Source organism: Diadema antillarum, unplaced genomic scaffold (assembly GCF_040938485.1).
Source record: "Diadema antillarum isolate AM-2024a unplaced genomic scaffold, OU_Dant_1.0 scf00000085, whole genome shotgun sequence".
NCBI lineage: Eukaryota > Metazoa > Echinodermata > Echinoidea > Diadematoida > Diadematidae > Diadema > Diadema antillarum.
In genome coordinates, this window is record NW_027270974.1 from 16702 (window position 1) to 30727 (window position 14026).

The window sequence follows — 14026 nt, forward strand, 5'->3', positions numbered from 1 at the left end:
GGCCTTCCTTATTCTATAGACATGATTGCTCATTCATGAATTTTCTTGGTAAGTTTGGTACAAGGTGATTGGTGGTAAGTGTTGGGAGAGTTCATTCTGTTTACAGGTGTGAGAAACCTAACGAGCTGAGTGGATAGTCAAGAGGGTCCCTCCCTGTATGCTTTCCTACTTCTAATATGTTTTGTGGAGGCACTGTGGCGTACTGGATGAGGCTTTTGATTTTCAGTCGGAGGTCTCGAGTTCGAATCCCATCAAGTGTCTGTTCGTTGGACAAGATGTTTTATCAACCATATCCCTCTCGATCCAGGTGTGTAAATTGGTATAAATGTACCTGCTAACGCTAAGGTACATGTAAATATGATAGCAGGGCCACTCTGGTAGAGTAGCGGCAACCCTGAAAAGGCTATACATGCAGATGGGCTGGGAGTCATCTGAAGTTTCTGATGATCTGATGCTGTCAGATATGGAATCAGTTACTTTTGACCTTTCCCAGGCTTCAACTATCCCAGTAGATGTAGAAGAACCATCATGCTCATCAGCTGTAGTTCAGGATCTGAACAGCAGCAGTGACACACCGCCACCACTCAAACGTCAGAAAGCAGTAAGATACGTAAGTTCACATTTCATATGTAATTCATTCAGTCATATTGATATACATGTACTCATGTTATTACATACAGTGTATGTGCCTGTATATAGTGTCTCATCTGTACTTTGTGAAAATAATTTTTTTTTTTGTCATCAAGCACAGTATAGATATGAGCAAATTTTTCTATGATTCAGCCTTTCTTATGTTGTGTGTAGAGGAGGAATATATAAGCATTGGAAGTTCAAATCACACCAGAATTCAGAGGTGTCATGATATTGACTCTGTTTTTTTTTTTTTTTAATTGTCAAAGTCTCTTGAAAATAGTCCTTCACTGCTGGGAAGCCCATTCTTGGTGCTAATTACTTATTATTTTGAGCCCTGATCATGCTACTGATTATAGTACTTGTACGCAGAACCAATTGAAATTACATGTACTGTATAATTTTTAGATTCTCTTCTAGCTAATATTTCGAAAGAAGTTGAAATATGCCAGAAAAAATGAATTGCCTCCTGTATCATGATGTTTACACACACACACACACACACCATTTTTTAAACTCATGCAATCTTGAATATTTTACAGGATGTGGGTGAAATTCTGAAGAAATCTTTGGAAGGGAGGAAAACGTTAGAGGAAGTAACTCGAATGAAAGTCTGCACGCCACACAACACTCGTGTCATCTGCAATATGTGTACAGAGCATCTAGTAGACTTGCATGGCCTCAGGTAATGACATTTTACCATTTGCAATGGCATCCTAATATTACCTTGCTTCTGTCTGTGTTAATTTTGCATTCCTATTCTCTTCTCATTTCTTCTAACAAATAATCACATTCACTTTACAAGACCTTTTTTTTTTTTAACCTAAAGTTGTATCTTCACGTAGGTGAATTTCTCATGTCCAATTCATTTCCAAACCCTCTTCTCCCTCTTCAGGAATCTTATTATTTATATACCCTAGACTGGGAAATGTGTAAGATCTTCCATATTTTGATAACCCTAAAAGTCATTTTATCCAAGGATAGTATCATTATGACTCATATTTTTTTTTTTATTTAGGCCTATACCCATAATTGGATATGCAGGTTCTCCACTGTTCCTAGTGCTTGAATACAATCTGTTCTTCCATTTTCATGAACAGAGAATCATGTTTAATGTCTGGTTTTTAATACCCTTAAGTGGTAAATTTATTCAAGGATTACATAATCATTCATCTCAATTTGATACCCTTTCCCCCAGATTTTTCCTGTTTTTGATACCCTTGTAGGGATTCCCTGTAGGTTCCTGGTCTGGTGCTGAGAAAACTAGCCTCTTTTTGTTAATGCAGATGATGTACAAGCTTTAATAGGATATACTTTATGGGGGAGGGGGGAATGCTCAACTACACCACAGTGCTTTGTGTGGGAATTGTATCACATGTGCATTTGCAATGATTTATGTACATTTCACTACAATTCTCATATTTTTTGTCATCAGACCTGGCCCTGACATGAAGGGGGCAATGGCCTCCTCCATCATTGCAGAGTTCCCCTTCCTTAAAGATCCAGCTGGCAATGGAGACGTGAGTAGACAGTTTAAAAATTACTGACTTAGCAGTCACTTGATTTTGCGTAAGACACAACCCAAGTTGACAGATAACTATTGACAAATGATATCTTTGGAATAAAATCAATGAATAACATGTAGAAATACGTATATAAATATATATATATATATATATATATATATATATAATCTAATATTGATCTTACTACAGGCTTCAGAAATATAATGAAAATGTTTGTGGATGCCTAGCTGTACATGCATGTACAGTGCAGACATTTCATTCTTTGCTAGGAGCAATTTTAACAACATCTGTCCATAAGTGCATGTGTACAGGTACTACAGGATTATGATAAATTGCTAAAATTTACCATGTTTGTGGGCAAAGTATTAAGTGGCTTGGTTCAAGGTTCATGTTTCATCTAAAACAGGGTTTAGTTATTAAAAGATACTGGGTACAGGTGTTCCCTTGCACTATACTACAAGGAGAAAGAATCAATTGTACATCAATTAGTGAAAATAACCCAAATGGACTTAGTTGAGATATAAACAGAATCAACAAAGAATGTCAAAAGAATTCTGAATTTAGAGATGTTATGATTAACGATCTCGCACCATTACCATAAATAGTTAGCTTCCTTCTGTCACTGATTCTGAAAAAGCTTTGTCAGCATTTGGGTTTTGATGATGCTATTCTTGTTACCATGCTTTACCATGAGAATTCTGTGTCAATGACCTTTTAACCTCACAACATAGCACTGTTGCATTTTTAGCTTTGTACACTCTTACCATGCTTACCCAGTACTTTTAAACCTGGTGTTGTGTCTTTTTAGTTGATAATACATACATTATTGTGTTAGCATGTTTGAAGTCTCTGAAACACTACTAACCAATTTCCTATGTCAAGTTCGTGACCATTTCATCTTACAATGTTAATATGTGTATTACAACAATGATTGCCTTGGAGATTGAATTCTTGCAAATATTTACAAATGTATTTACCAATCTGAGTATCATTACACTCAAAACAGCTGTAAATTTGAAACCCATGTGCATTCTCAAACAGCTCTGTAATGCATGCTGAACAATATATCATGCACATGTATCATGGTATTTTAGATAAATTTTATGATACATGAGTTACAAGTGTACTTCTTCATACTTTGCATACTCATATTTTTCAAGGTTTTGCTTGTAGTTCAAGCTCTGGAACAAAAAATCCATAACTTTGACATTTTTAGTTATAATTCAGTCTAAATATATATCAAAACACATTCAGAAATTTTGACCCTGTCAGAACAAAAAATTACTCCCTTTACTGTGAAAATAACCATATAAACTCTTTTAATTGTGACATTCTTCTTGCTCATTAATATTATTTCATTTCTTTTTTAAAGGAGGAGTGGTACTTGAAAGGGAGTACCAAACTTCCAGCAGGTGGTAGGCTGGAAAACCGGCTGAAGTACCTGAGAAGGAAAACAGCAGAGCAAGACAGGAAGCAAGACAAAGCCAAGGTTGGCAGTCCTAAGGATACCACTTCAAGTTCTTCCAATGAGGATTCAACCTCATCATTGCAGATGAATTATGGTATGTGCTTACAAATGTAGCCAATTATCTCCAAAGTAAAGTGAAGCAGGCTTGAGAAATACTTGCCCTGTATAAAAAATTTGTTTCTGTGCATCAAGCAGTAAACAATTGAGTTAAATGTAGATTTACCTACAACATTCTATTCATTTGCATAATTTTTCCACCTTGGGTCTGTTAGTAAGGCTTGAAAAAAGTGACTTCATTGCATTTTGGGGTTAAATATAAATTTGTATTGATTGAATGTTAGTACTAACTTTTTAAACCCATTTAAAAAGTAATTTTTGACTGGGTCTAAGGGGAAGTGCAAGTTATAGAAAAATCAGCGTGACTTGGGTAAAATGTGGCAATATTTCTATATGTGACACTGCACCTCAAAACAAACAAAAAGTCGCCAGTCATGAATTTTTAGATAAGACCATATTATGAAAGAGCAGACTTTAAGCTTTAAAATAATGTATAACTCAAATCAAATGGACTCTCCTAACCTATCTAAATATTGGGAAAGAAAGCACAAACTCAGGAAAAGTGTGAACTGAGAAAAGAGGCTCTGAAGTACAGTGTTTATTCAAGCGCTTAATCTTTACCAAACCGTGCTGGCTGTGGGATGAATGGAACAAAAAACAGGAAGTAAACCACCAGAGTAACAACAATGAAGGGATTATCAGATTAAACTGAAATTTAGTATGCCTCATTAACACATTCTGCCCATAATTAATGCTAACTTTCAAAGCAGTAGCACTATTCTTTCAAAAGTTATTAGAGTTGAAAGTGAAGAGTGTGGACAAGGTTTTTCAGAAATGAAAAAGGGATTCTAAAGACACACCTAATCACACTATTATACCAAAAATGTTCGAGATAAACTGCTAAAAAACACACTTTCCTGCCCGTTTTATGATACCAAATTTTAGCATAATGTAAAAGAAGACCCGCTCTTTCAGAAAATATGAAAAAGTCAAGTTCGGCTTTGTTGACCCATTTCACTTATTTTCAGTCCTCACGCAAAATCAGTGTGTGCGACTTTATGTTCGTTTTGAGGTGCACGGTCACATATGCACTATAATTATGATATGCCTTGTTCTTATACTTTGTTTACTTTTAGGAGAATTAGCAGCCCAAGCAATATTGTTAATGATGTCTGATAATGCATACAGCCTAACACAAAAATATTGGGCTATTTCAGAGGTTTATAGGTCAGAGATGGGTGGGATGGCTATATCCCCCCTTTTCAGGGTTAAAGCTAGAAAATGCTAGGATGAACATTAAGGCTATGCATTTGTTCTCAGGCTTGATTCAATAATGATTGTTATTATGAGTTTCCATAATTTGTATCAGATTTGGCAGATATGAAAGCTACGACCGAATGGTTGAAGAGTCATGACACCCCTCACAAAGACGTTGTGGCCAAGATGGAGCAGACAGCAGCTTATAGAAGGGACTTTGTACATTCCAACCTGCCGAGAAGTTCAAAGAACAAGCCGTGTGTGACTGAAGTGCTGGCTGAGTTTCCACACCTTCTTTCTCCTGGAATGGTAGGTGCATGTTACGTCCCCATTGTGAATGGCAGGTGCATGTTATATCCTCATTGTAAGCTGTTACAGGGGTTTTATTATCATGTCCAATATCTACCAAAATCTAGATGAACAAAATTATTGCAGTCAGTGTTTGCCATATTTGCATGTACACACAAATGCCTGATTTTTGTTGTTAAATTACAGCGTGCAAAATTAAAAAAAATAAATAAATCTGTACATATTCTATAGATAACATTGTATGAAGTATGTTTTGCCTTCCTACCCATAGAATAGTATGAAATATATATATATATTTTTTAATGTAAGAAATCATCTAATATGAAATATACATGTATATTGATATCATCAATGCTTGTCTGAATATCCATTTCTGTTTCTCTTCAAAAGCAATTTATTTATTTATTTATTTTTTTTTTTGGGGGGGATGGGGTATAGATGAGGTTTCTTGTGCATCATCTTTATTATGCATGTAGCTTCTTACGGTAAGATTTGATGGGGGTTAAAGGTCTCTTGCTGATGTGTGAGTAAGGAGACAATTTGACTGCATGCTGTAGATAAATTTTTTCCCCCATGTTAGGAGGGGGGGGGGGGCTAATTAAGCTCCCCCTCCCCTCTGGAATACATAGGGTTAAGGCACAGTGTGTGTTGGGAACATACACAATGGACTAAGATGGTGAGAATTCAAGATCTAACAGGCAAATTAACAGACAAAAAACAAAATAACTGCAAAAACATGTTTTGTTGTTGTTGTTTCTTGTTTCTTTGCAGATTGAGCAGGATTACAACAAGCTATTTGATGGAAAGGGGGACCTTCTCTTCACAAAGTGGCCAGTAGTATCATCTTGCATTCTGGACTATGGGAATAGAATTTCTCCAGGGTGGAAGGTGAAATTCGGAGTACAAGAAAGACGTGATGAGGACTTCACTCAAGGTGTGCAATTATTGATAGATACTGTAGACTTAGGGGACATTTGACAGGCGGGTGACTTTGGACAGCTTAGACAATTTCACTTACATTATTTTGCTGCTTGCAATATACAAGAGAAGTGCAGTAATTCAAATATTCACATATCCCCCTTTCATAACCTACAAAAATATTTGCAGAAAAACCAACAGCAAAAAAAAAAAATGTAAGTAAAACAATTCCTGTCCAAAGTCACCCAACTGTCCCGTCCCCTAGTTCATGGTAACACATTATATTTGATTTTAAAATGATGTGATATACACTTCATCATCCCTCATAATGTAGATGTAATAGGATTTATAGAAGTGTTTTACTCCTGCATTCTTCCAAATGGTGTATTTAGTAAAAACAGCACCAAGGGTCGTTTGTGCCCTTTCCAACATCTGACACCGAGGCAAGTGCTGGAATCAAGCTACTTCCAACTACTGCTGCTCGTGGCTTCTATTGTTGCTCATCACATTAACCTTTTTGTAACCTTTGTTGTAGCCCCCACCTACATTTGGGCACCTTCCCCAAATACACAGCACACAGCACACCACCAATTCTTCCATAAAAGAGCAGTGTGCATGTCTGCAAATCTGCATAATAATCTTAAGTCATCACTGGCCGATCCAGGATTCTTAAAAGGGGATGGGGGGGGGGGGGAGGCGGGCAAAAATTTTGCCGCATTTTCTTGTGATTACTACAAAAAATAGCAGCATAAAAAGGGGGGAGGGGCTGTGGTTGAATTTTTTTTTTTTGCGTGTGATGACTAAAAATGTGTTATCAACCAAATAAGGGGTGGCAGTGGCTTATTCGCCCCCAATCGCCCACTGGTTATAAAATAAGCCCTGAATTTGAAGAGATATAAAGCTGATATGTGAATTGAAAATATGCCAGGATTGATTTATGGTGTGAAGACATATGTAGCATAAAATCTTTCATATTCTAATAAAGACTTTTTGTGTACTCCACTATAACAGAGGAAAAGGCAAATCTGGCTTTTCTTATGCTGTCACATCTGTTCCCGGGCAAGAAGTCATCAAAAGGGGGAAGAGCCTCTTCCCAAGAGTCATTGGAGTGTTTCATCGACTGCCAAAAGGTATGTCAAATGTTTGTAGCAAAAGCAGTATTAGTGAAGAAAATTGAAAAATTTTGTGTTAGCATGGGTCACATCTCCATACAGCAAGATCAACTCCACGTATCAAGTCAAGACATGAACACTTTGATGCTTCATCAAAAAGGAATGTGTATTGAATAAAAAGTTCCAGTAACTGTTATGTGCTACTAAAATGTTTACATCTGTTTGCCTGAGAGCTTAGTTGTCAAAGTTATATTTCACGTATTACTGATGTCAAGTTTTATGTAATAGGGTCCTGGCATGTGAACTTGAATCGCGCTTATGATGGTAAGAAATGTAACCATTTGAATTTTACACGTACCAGAACTCGCTGGCCCTAATTTTAAACTATATATAGGATTAACAGGGGAAGGAAAATGCATAGAGTATTAATCACAAAGATTTGTGTGATGTGTTGCAGAGTTTTAACCTAAAGCGATATTGACTGAAATCGGTCATTTAAAAATATCACCACGGGAATGAAATGTTTCATATCACTATTGATGGTAGTCGTTTCTTGCAGATTTTTATTCTTTGATTGAAACTATTTCTTTCCAGTATAGTGGAGGAAACAGCAAACTTCGTTTTCAGACTTTGTGAGCCATAAGATAAGATGTACTTTTTATGCCTCTGCCACGAAGTGGTGCTGGAGGCATTATGTTTTCGGGTTGTCCGTCCGTCCTTCCGTCCGTCCGTAATGAATTTTGTAGACAGCGTAACTTAAAAACCTCTTGAGGTATCCTAATCAAACTTGGCATGTATGTGTATTAGGGGGTGAAGTTGTGCCTATCAACTTTTGGGTGCACATGCTCCAGGTCAAAGGTCAAAAGGTCAAGGTCAAATATGTAAAATTTCTCTATTTCCACCATATCTATGCAATGCCTGAAGATATTTTCTTGAAACTTAGTGTATACATGTATTACCCAATTTAGATTCTCTAGTGAAAGTTTGGGGTCATGAGGTCAAAGGTCAAAAGGTCAAGTAAAAATATTAAAACTTCACTTTTTTCTCCGTACCTTGGAAATTGTTCAAGGTATCTTCATGGAACATAGTATATTTACATGTACTGACTGGCAGTGATTATCTAGAGAATTTAGGGTTCATGGGGTCAAAGGTCACGGGTCAAAGGTCAAAGGCAACACTTCAAAATTTTACTATTTCCCTCATATTTATGCAATGCCAGCAGGATTATTTTTTTTTAAACACTTGGTGTACTGTATGCAAATATAACCCAATAGAGATTCTCTGGAAAGTTTCTTTTTTTTTTTTTTTGCTTTTTTTTTTTGCCTCAAAGGTCAAAGATCAAGTGAAAGTGCTGAATTAGCTTTTTCCTCCATATCTCGGAAGTGGCTCGAGTTATCTTGAAACTTACTACATATTTATGCATGTCCTGCCTGACGGTGATTATCGTATGAATCTTAGGGTCAAAGGCCAGATGAAAATGGTAACAATTTACTGTTCAATACAGAAATTGCACTTTTTCTCCCTACCTTGAACATTACTTAATGCATAAACTTATGAATGGGTCAAAGTCAAGTTAAAGTCCTTAAATACCCAAATACATGCTCTCCTATTCATCCAATCAAACCTAGGTTAAAGGAAGGTGAACATTCAACACATTCGTGACAAACGTCATTTTAATTTTTGCCAATTTTGTGAAAATGTAATGACACATTGTCCACATGTACTATAGACCTATTAGGAGAATCATGCATTATGGCGGAGGTATACTAGTCGCCATAGCGACATTTGTAGTTTAATATTTATCATTTGCAGGAAGGAACCAGTCTCGAGGCCTACCGAAAAGACCATGGGAGGAACCAGCCTTTCGTCCTGGCTGTAGGGAACAATGTCTGCCAGCCAATCCAGTGCTTCGTCATTCTGGAGAGCCAAGTGTTTGAGAGAAAGAGCCTCGTATCTGCTGTTGACCTGTGCTATAAGATATTTCAGATCTTTGATCTGGAGTATCCAGCACAGGCTCGAGCCATGTGGGTGATCTTGGACACTGTGGTGTATGGGGTGGAAGCAGGTGCCCAAGAAACGGGGGCAGTAAAGGCCTTCAGAGCCTACTACCATTTTAATAAGAAGTAGAGAAAATGTTCAGCTGAAGACTGGTATTAACTTCTTGGTTAGGGGAAGACATATCTGTAAGTTGAAAAAAAGATTATATTAATCATGTGTTAGTGGATTCCCATACCTTTCCTACCCACTGTATCATCTGGAGTTCAGTTAGCGTGAGCTGGATGGTGTTTCTGCTTGTAATTCTCTTGTGATAGATTCCCCCAGAATGGCAAAATGGTAAACACTCGATTACAAGCACATACATGTACTACTGTGGTGTCTTTGGAGAGCATGCTCTTACATAAAATATTTAAGCAGAGTAAAGATTGATTGAACTGTTGTGATAACAAAAAAGAAATATATCTTCTTAGTATGAATACATATCCATAATCCAAGAAATATAAAAGATGCAATTCTTAAAGTCAGTATGTGCTGCTAATCAAGAATTTACGGTACATCAATTTTGAAACAATCACTGTTTCGTCATTCTTGTGAAGCAAGCGTTTTAGCAGAAGAGTTTTGTATCTGCTGTTCACCTGTGATATAAAATCTCTTTTAGATTTTCAATTCATAGTATCCCACACAGGCATGAGCCCTGTGGGTCATTTTAAATCTTTTGGAAGCAAGTACGATGAAAAAGGGGCAGTAAAAGCCTTTAGAGCCTTCTACCAGTTTAATAAGAGGTAGAATGTTCACTTAAAGGTAAAAATTAACTTAATGATAAGGGGAAGACAAATAGCTGTATGTTGTTTTTAAAAAAAATTATTATTATTATTATTATTATTATTATGTTTTAAGTGGGTTCCATTGCAGGATCATATATGCTACATCATTTTTATACCAATTTATTTTACATGTTCATATTGTTTTATTTGGAGTTTGCTTAATAGGGTGAGCTGCATTACATTTATGAGTTTGTTCTCGTTCTTGTGAAAGATTTCTCCAATATGGCAAATGCCGTAAACTCTGAATTACAAGCGCATACATGATCTCTTTGAGTAGCATTGTTTTTGCATACAAATTTTAGCAGAGTAAAAATTGACCTGTCTTTAATAGTAACAGTGAAACACAATTTTATATCTTCTCAGAAATAATGAATACATATCAATAATCCTTCAAGGTGGTAAGCTTTATTTTTTAAGGGAAAGTTTATGATACATCAAATCTGAAACAGTAGTGAAATGCAAAATATGTAGCACCTATGTCTTTCTGGTTTTCTTTTGCTGGAGGATTTTTTTTTTTCCAACTGTAGAAAAGGCACCAAATTATTTGGCTTGTAGCCCAGTGTTTCATTATTCTTGTAAAATAAAGTGTTTGAGCGGAAGCTCTTAGTCTCATACATGTATCTGATGTTGACTTGTGCTATAAGAAATTTCAGATCTTTGATCTGGAGTATCCAGCACAGGCTCGAGCCATGTGGGTGATCTTGGACACTGTGGTTTACGGGGTTGAAGCAGGTGCCCAAGAAACAGGGGCAGTAAAGGCCTTCAGAGCCTACTACCATTTTGATAAGAAGTAGACAAAATGTTCAGCTGAAGACTGGTATTAACTTCATGGTTAGGGGCAGACACCTCAGTATGTTGTAAAAGAAATCATAATCGTGTATTCGTGGAGTCCATTTCAGGTTCTTATATAGTATGTCAGCATTATACCTCTGTATTTACATGTGAATGTTGTGTTTTTTAAGTCGAGTTCAAGTTCAAGTTCAAGTTCGAGCTAGGATGAGCTGAATGCTATATCTAAGTGTAATATACTCTGGTGATGTATTTCCCCAAATGGCAAATTTACTTCAAATCTGAAACAGACAAAAATATATCTTTGAGGCCCTCTGCTTGAGGTGCTTATTCCACATTATAATTTTCGTTAATTTTCAGTGTTAAGGCTCGTTTACATGGCATCACGGCACAGCATTTACAAGATATCTAGTCTGTGATTGGTCAGTGCGCGCAGAGTGTTAATCAATCACGGTTTAGATATCGCGTTAATGCTGCGCCATGATACCGTGCCAGATACGATATAAATGCACCTTTATACTTGTTATGCCTGTGCCCATTGAAGACATGTTTCTGGTTCCTTTATGTAAAGAATTAATCATCATGTACCAACTTATTGATTATTTTGTCCTTTGAGAAGGTCTACAGCTAGTTTACATTACTGGTTAAGAAAATTATGACTTGAAGTGTCATCATTCCACTGCATGCTTTATTTTCCTATCATGTAAAGTTTTACATGTGTACAAGCTCTGCATGCATAAAGACAGTCTATTTCAGTGTATAAAGGAAGTTTGAAGTAACAACTCAATTTCATGTGGTTTATTTCATATGGCCATATATTTTGCAAAGGGTGTTCTATAAAACCAAGGTTTACAATTTATGTGATGTAAGACTTTGCTGGAATATAAATGTAGAGCAACCAAAATATTGACCTTGCTATAATCTTGTTAAAATACTTGTGCCTTCACATGGGAAGGATATTGACCATAATAGCTATGTTAGGAAAGAAACACTTGTACTTTGTGCGGTATCCTTGTTTTGATTTTTGTGTTTAGAAATGTTTAGATTGGACCAACATCGAGAAATGAGTTTTAAATGTTGTGACTGAAGCTTTGAGAAGACCTAGAATCAGAGTGTCGTTCCATTTGGTTCCAAACTTTAATCCTATACCAGAGACTGGAAAGGAAGTGATGTATAGCACAAGATGCTTTACATAAATCACAGTTTATTTTAGTTTTACATGGAAAAGAAAGGTTGTGAGAAGTTGATCGCAAGCTTTATTTTTTCTACCATCAATGACCATGTAAAGTTCTGCATGCGTGTTACATGCTCTGCATGTAAGCACAGTCTAATCCAATGTTCCAGAAAAAGAGAAGTTGCAAGTTTATTCCAATGTTACAGAGAAAAAGAAGTTGTAAGTAACAACTCAATTCCACGTTGTTTTCCTTATTTCATGTAGTTTAAAGTATAACATACTACCAGCTTTTCGTGTATGTTTGTTATGTTTTATTTCTGAGAAGATGAATAGTTCAGCTCAAAAAAAAAAAATGTTTACCTTCACAATAAAGGTAATAACGATATATATTTTTTGTCATGTGTTACTTATTTGGGTTTTATGTCGCAAACTATTTTGGTCTGTAGCATGCACTTGCTAGCTTGCTTTGTCAACTTCAAATGTACCATGAGAATGTGCAAGTCACATTTCACGTGTTTGTTATGTCATGTATATCATACTGTACTTTTAAAATGAATTGTACATTGCAAATACGTAAGCAGGCCGACCAAAATTGTTTTGCCACAAAAGTAAAAACGAATTTACACTTTCCTCGTGTTCTCCAGAATGGTCAATTGGGAGTAAAATTGAACTTACACATAACCCCGATCAAAATGGACACATGGCCAAAGATGGTTAAAAATCAGAATAGTCATCTGGGATTAAAATCAAATTTACACATAACCCCGATCAAAATGGACACATGGTCAAAAATGAGTAAAAATAAAATTACTCAATAATAAAGCAAAACAAATTTTACTCTTCATTGGGTAAAAGAGGAGCTCAAATATGATCAAACTTTTACTCAAGTAGGAGTGGTTAAAACTTTACTCAATTCTGACCATGTGGCCGTTTTACTCAATTTTTAGTGAAATTTTTCTTAGAGTGCATGGTTGCTTCTGAAAGATTCAACGGGGTAGTATTATGTTAAAAAAGATATAAAAAAACCAATGCAGAATTGTTATCAGCCACTTTAAAAGCCATACTTAAAATACGCCTTCGAGTGTCCCACGGGGCGGGTGGACTTAAAAATAAAAACATTATTTATACAGCAGTCTGAGGTAATTCTCCTGTTTCATCGTTTTTGGACGATTGTACAGCTTTTAATCTTTCATATGTATTATAATACATAAGTGTATATATAATACTGATAGTATCTATTCCTTGAAATATGAATCACATATGGAGGAGACATCTACAAGTTTATAATGCCTCCTCCATACGTGTGATAACTATTTCTAGGAATAGACACTCAATTAGTCTCTTACGGTGATTTATGTGACTTATTACGAATACTGACACTATGTCACACCACATCCATCTTTGCGGATGTATTCTACCACACTCTGGAGAGTACTTGCAGTTAGCGCGAAAAAGTCTATAACGAGAATGTGATTTTGATGATAAAGAAAAAGAACCACACTAGAGGAAATTATCACTCGAGACATCATTGTTGTGCATGAGACGTTTACAGCGTGTTTCATCAGCATACCATTACCTCCCAGCAGGTTTTCCACTTTCCATAATGATTTTCCTACTCCTGATCAGCTCCCTTCCTCTCCATCTCGTTCTCTCTCCTCTCTTCCCCCCTTCCTCATTCTCCCTCTCCCTCTTTTTTTCTGGAGGCAAGGCAATTGATTGAGACTTGCCGACTATGTACGCCATGCAGAGTCATATTAAACGAATACTTCGAACACATATATAGTTGTCTGTGTATTTTGTGTGCCTTCCCTGCTCAATTATACTTCGTCAACACCAATGTCTTTGTAATTAAATATCTATCTTTCCCTCAAATAATCCGCTCAGCTGTTGCTCTATACACTTATTGTGTCCATTGCAGCCTGCCACGTGTATGAGGTGACGGGTTTGTTAGATTTGTCTGTCGG

At 36.4% G+C, this 14026-nt stretch overlaps 1 protein-coding gene across 1 annotated transcript; it reads left to right on the plus strand.

The window, feature by feature from the left end:
• Positions 1-409: 409 nt before the first annotated feature.
• LOC139717904 (uncharacterized) lies at positions 410-10093 on the plus strand. Its single transcript, XM_071629391.1, has 8 exons — positions 410-610; positions 1173-1315; positions 2066-2150; positions 3529-3718; positions 5051-5247; positions 6019-6181; positions 7177-7295; positions 9090-10093. The coding sequence occupies exons 1-8, from the start codon at positions 410-412 to the stop codon at positions 9402-9404; spliced, it is 1413 nt and encodes a 470-aa protein (XP_071485492.1). The 3' UTR covers positions 9405-10093.
• The last annotated feature ends 3933 nt before the right edge of the window (positions 10094-14026 follow it).

Excerpts from the sequence above, each read along its gene's own strand:
- LOC139717904 (XM_071629391.1), top strand. The coding sequence starts at position 410 with ATGCAGATGGGCTGGGAGTCATCTGAAGTTTCTGATGATCTGATGCTG. Across the intron at positions 611-1,172 it reads GTCAGAAAGCAGTAAGATAC|GATGTGGGTGAAATTCTGAA; the intron begins GTAAGTTCACAT and ends AATATTTTACAG. Across the intron at positions 5,248-6,018 it reads ACCTTCTTTCTCCTGGAATG|ATTGAGCAGGATTACAACAA; the intron begins GTAGGTGCATGT and ends GTTTCTTTGCAG.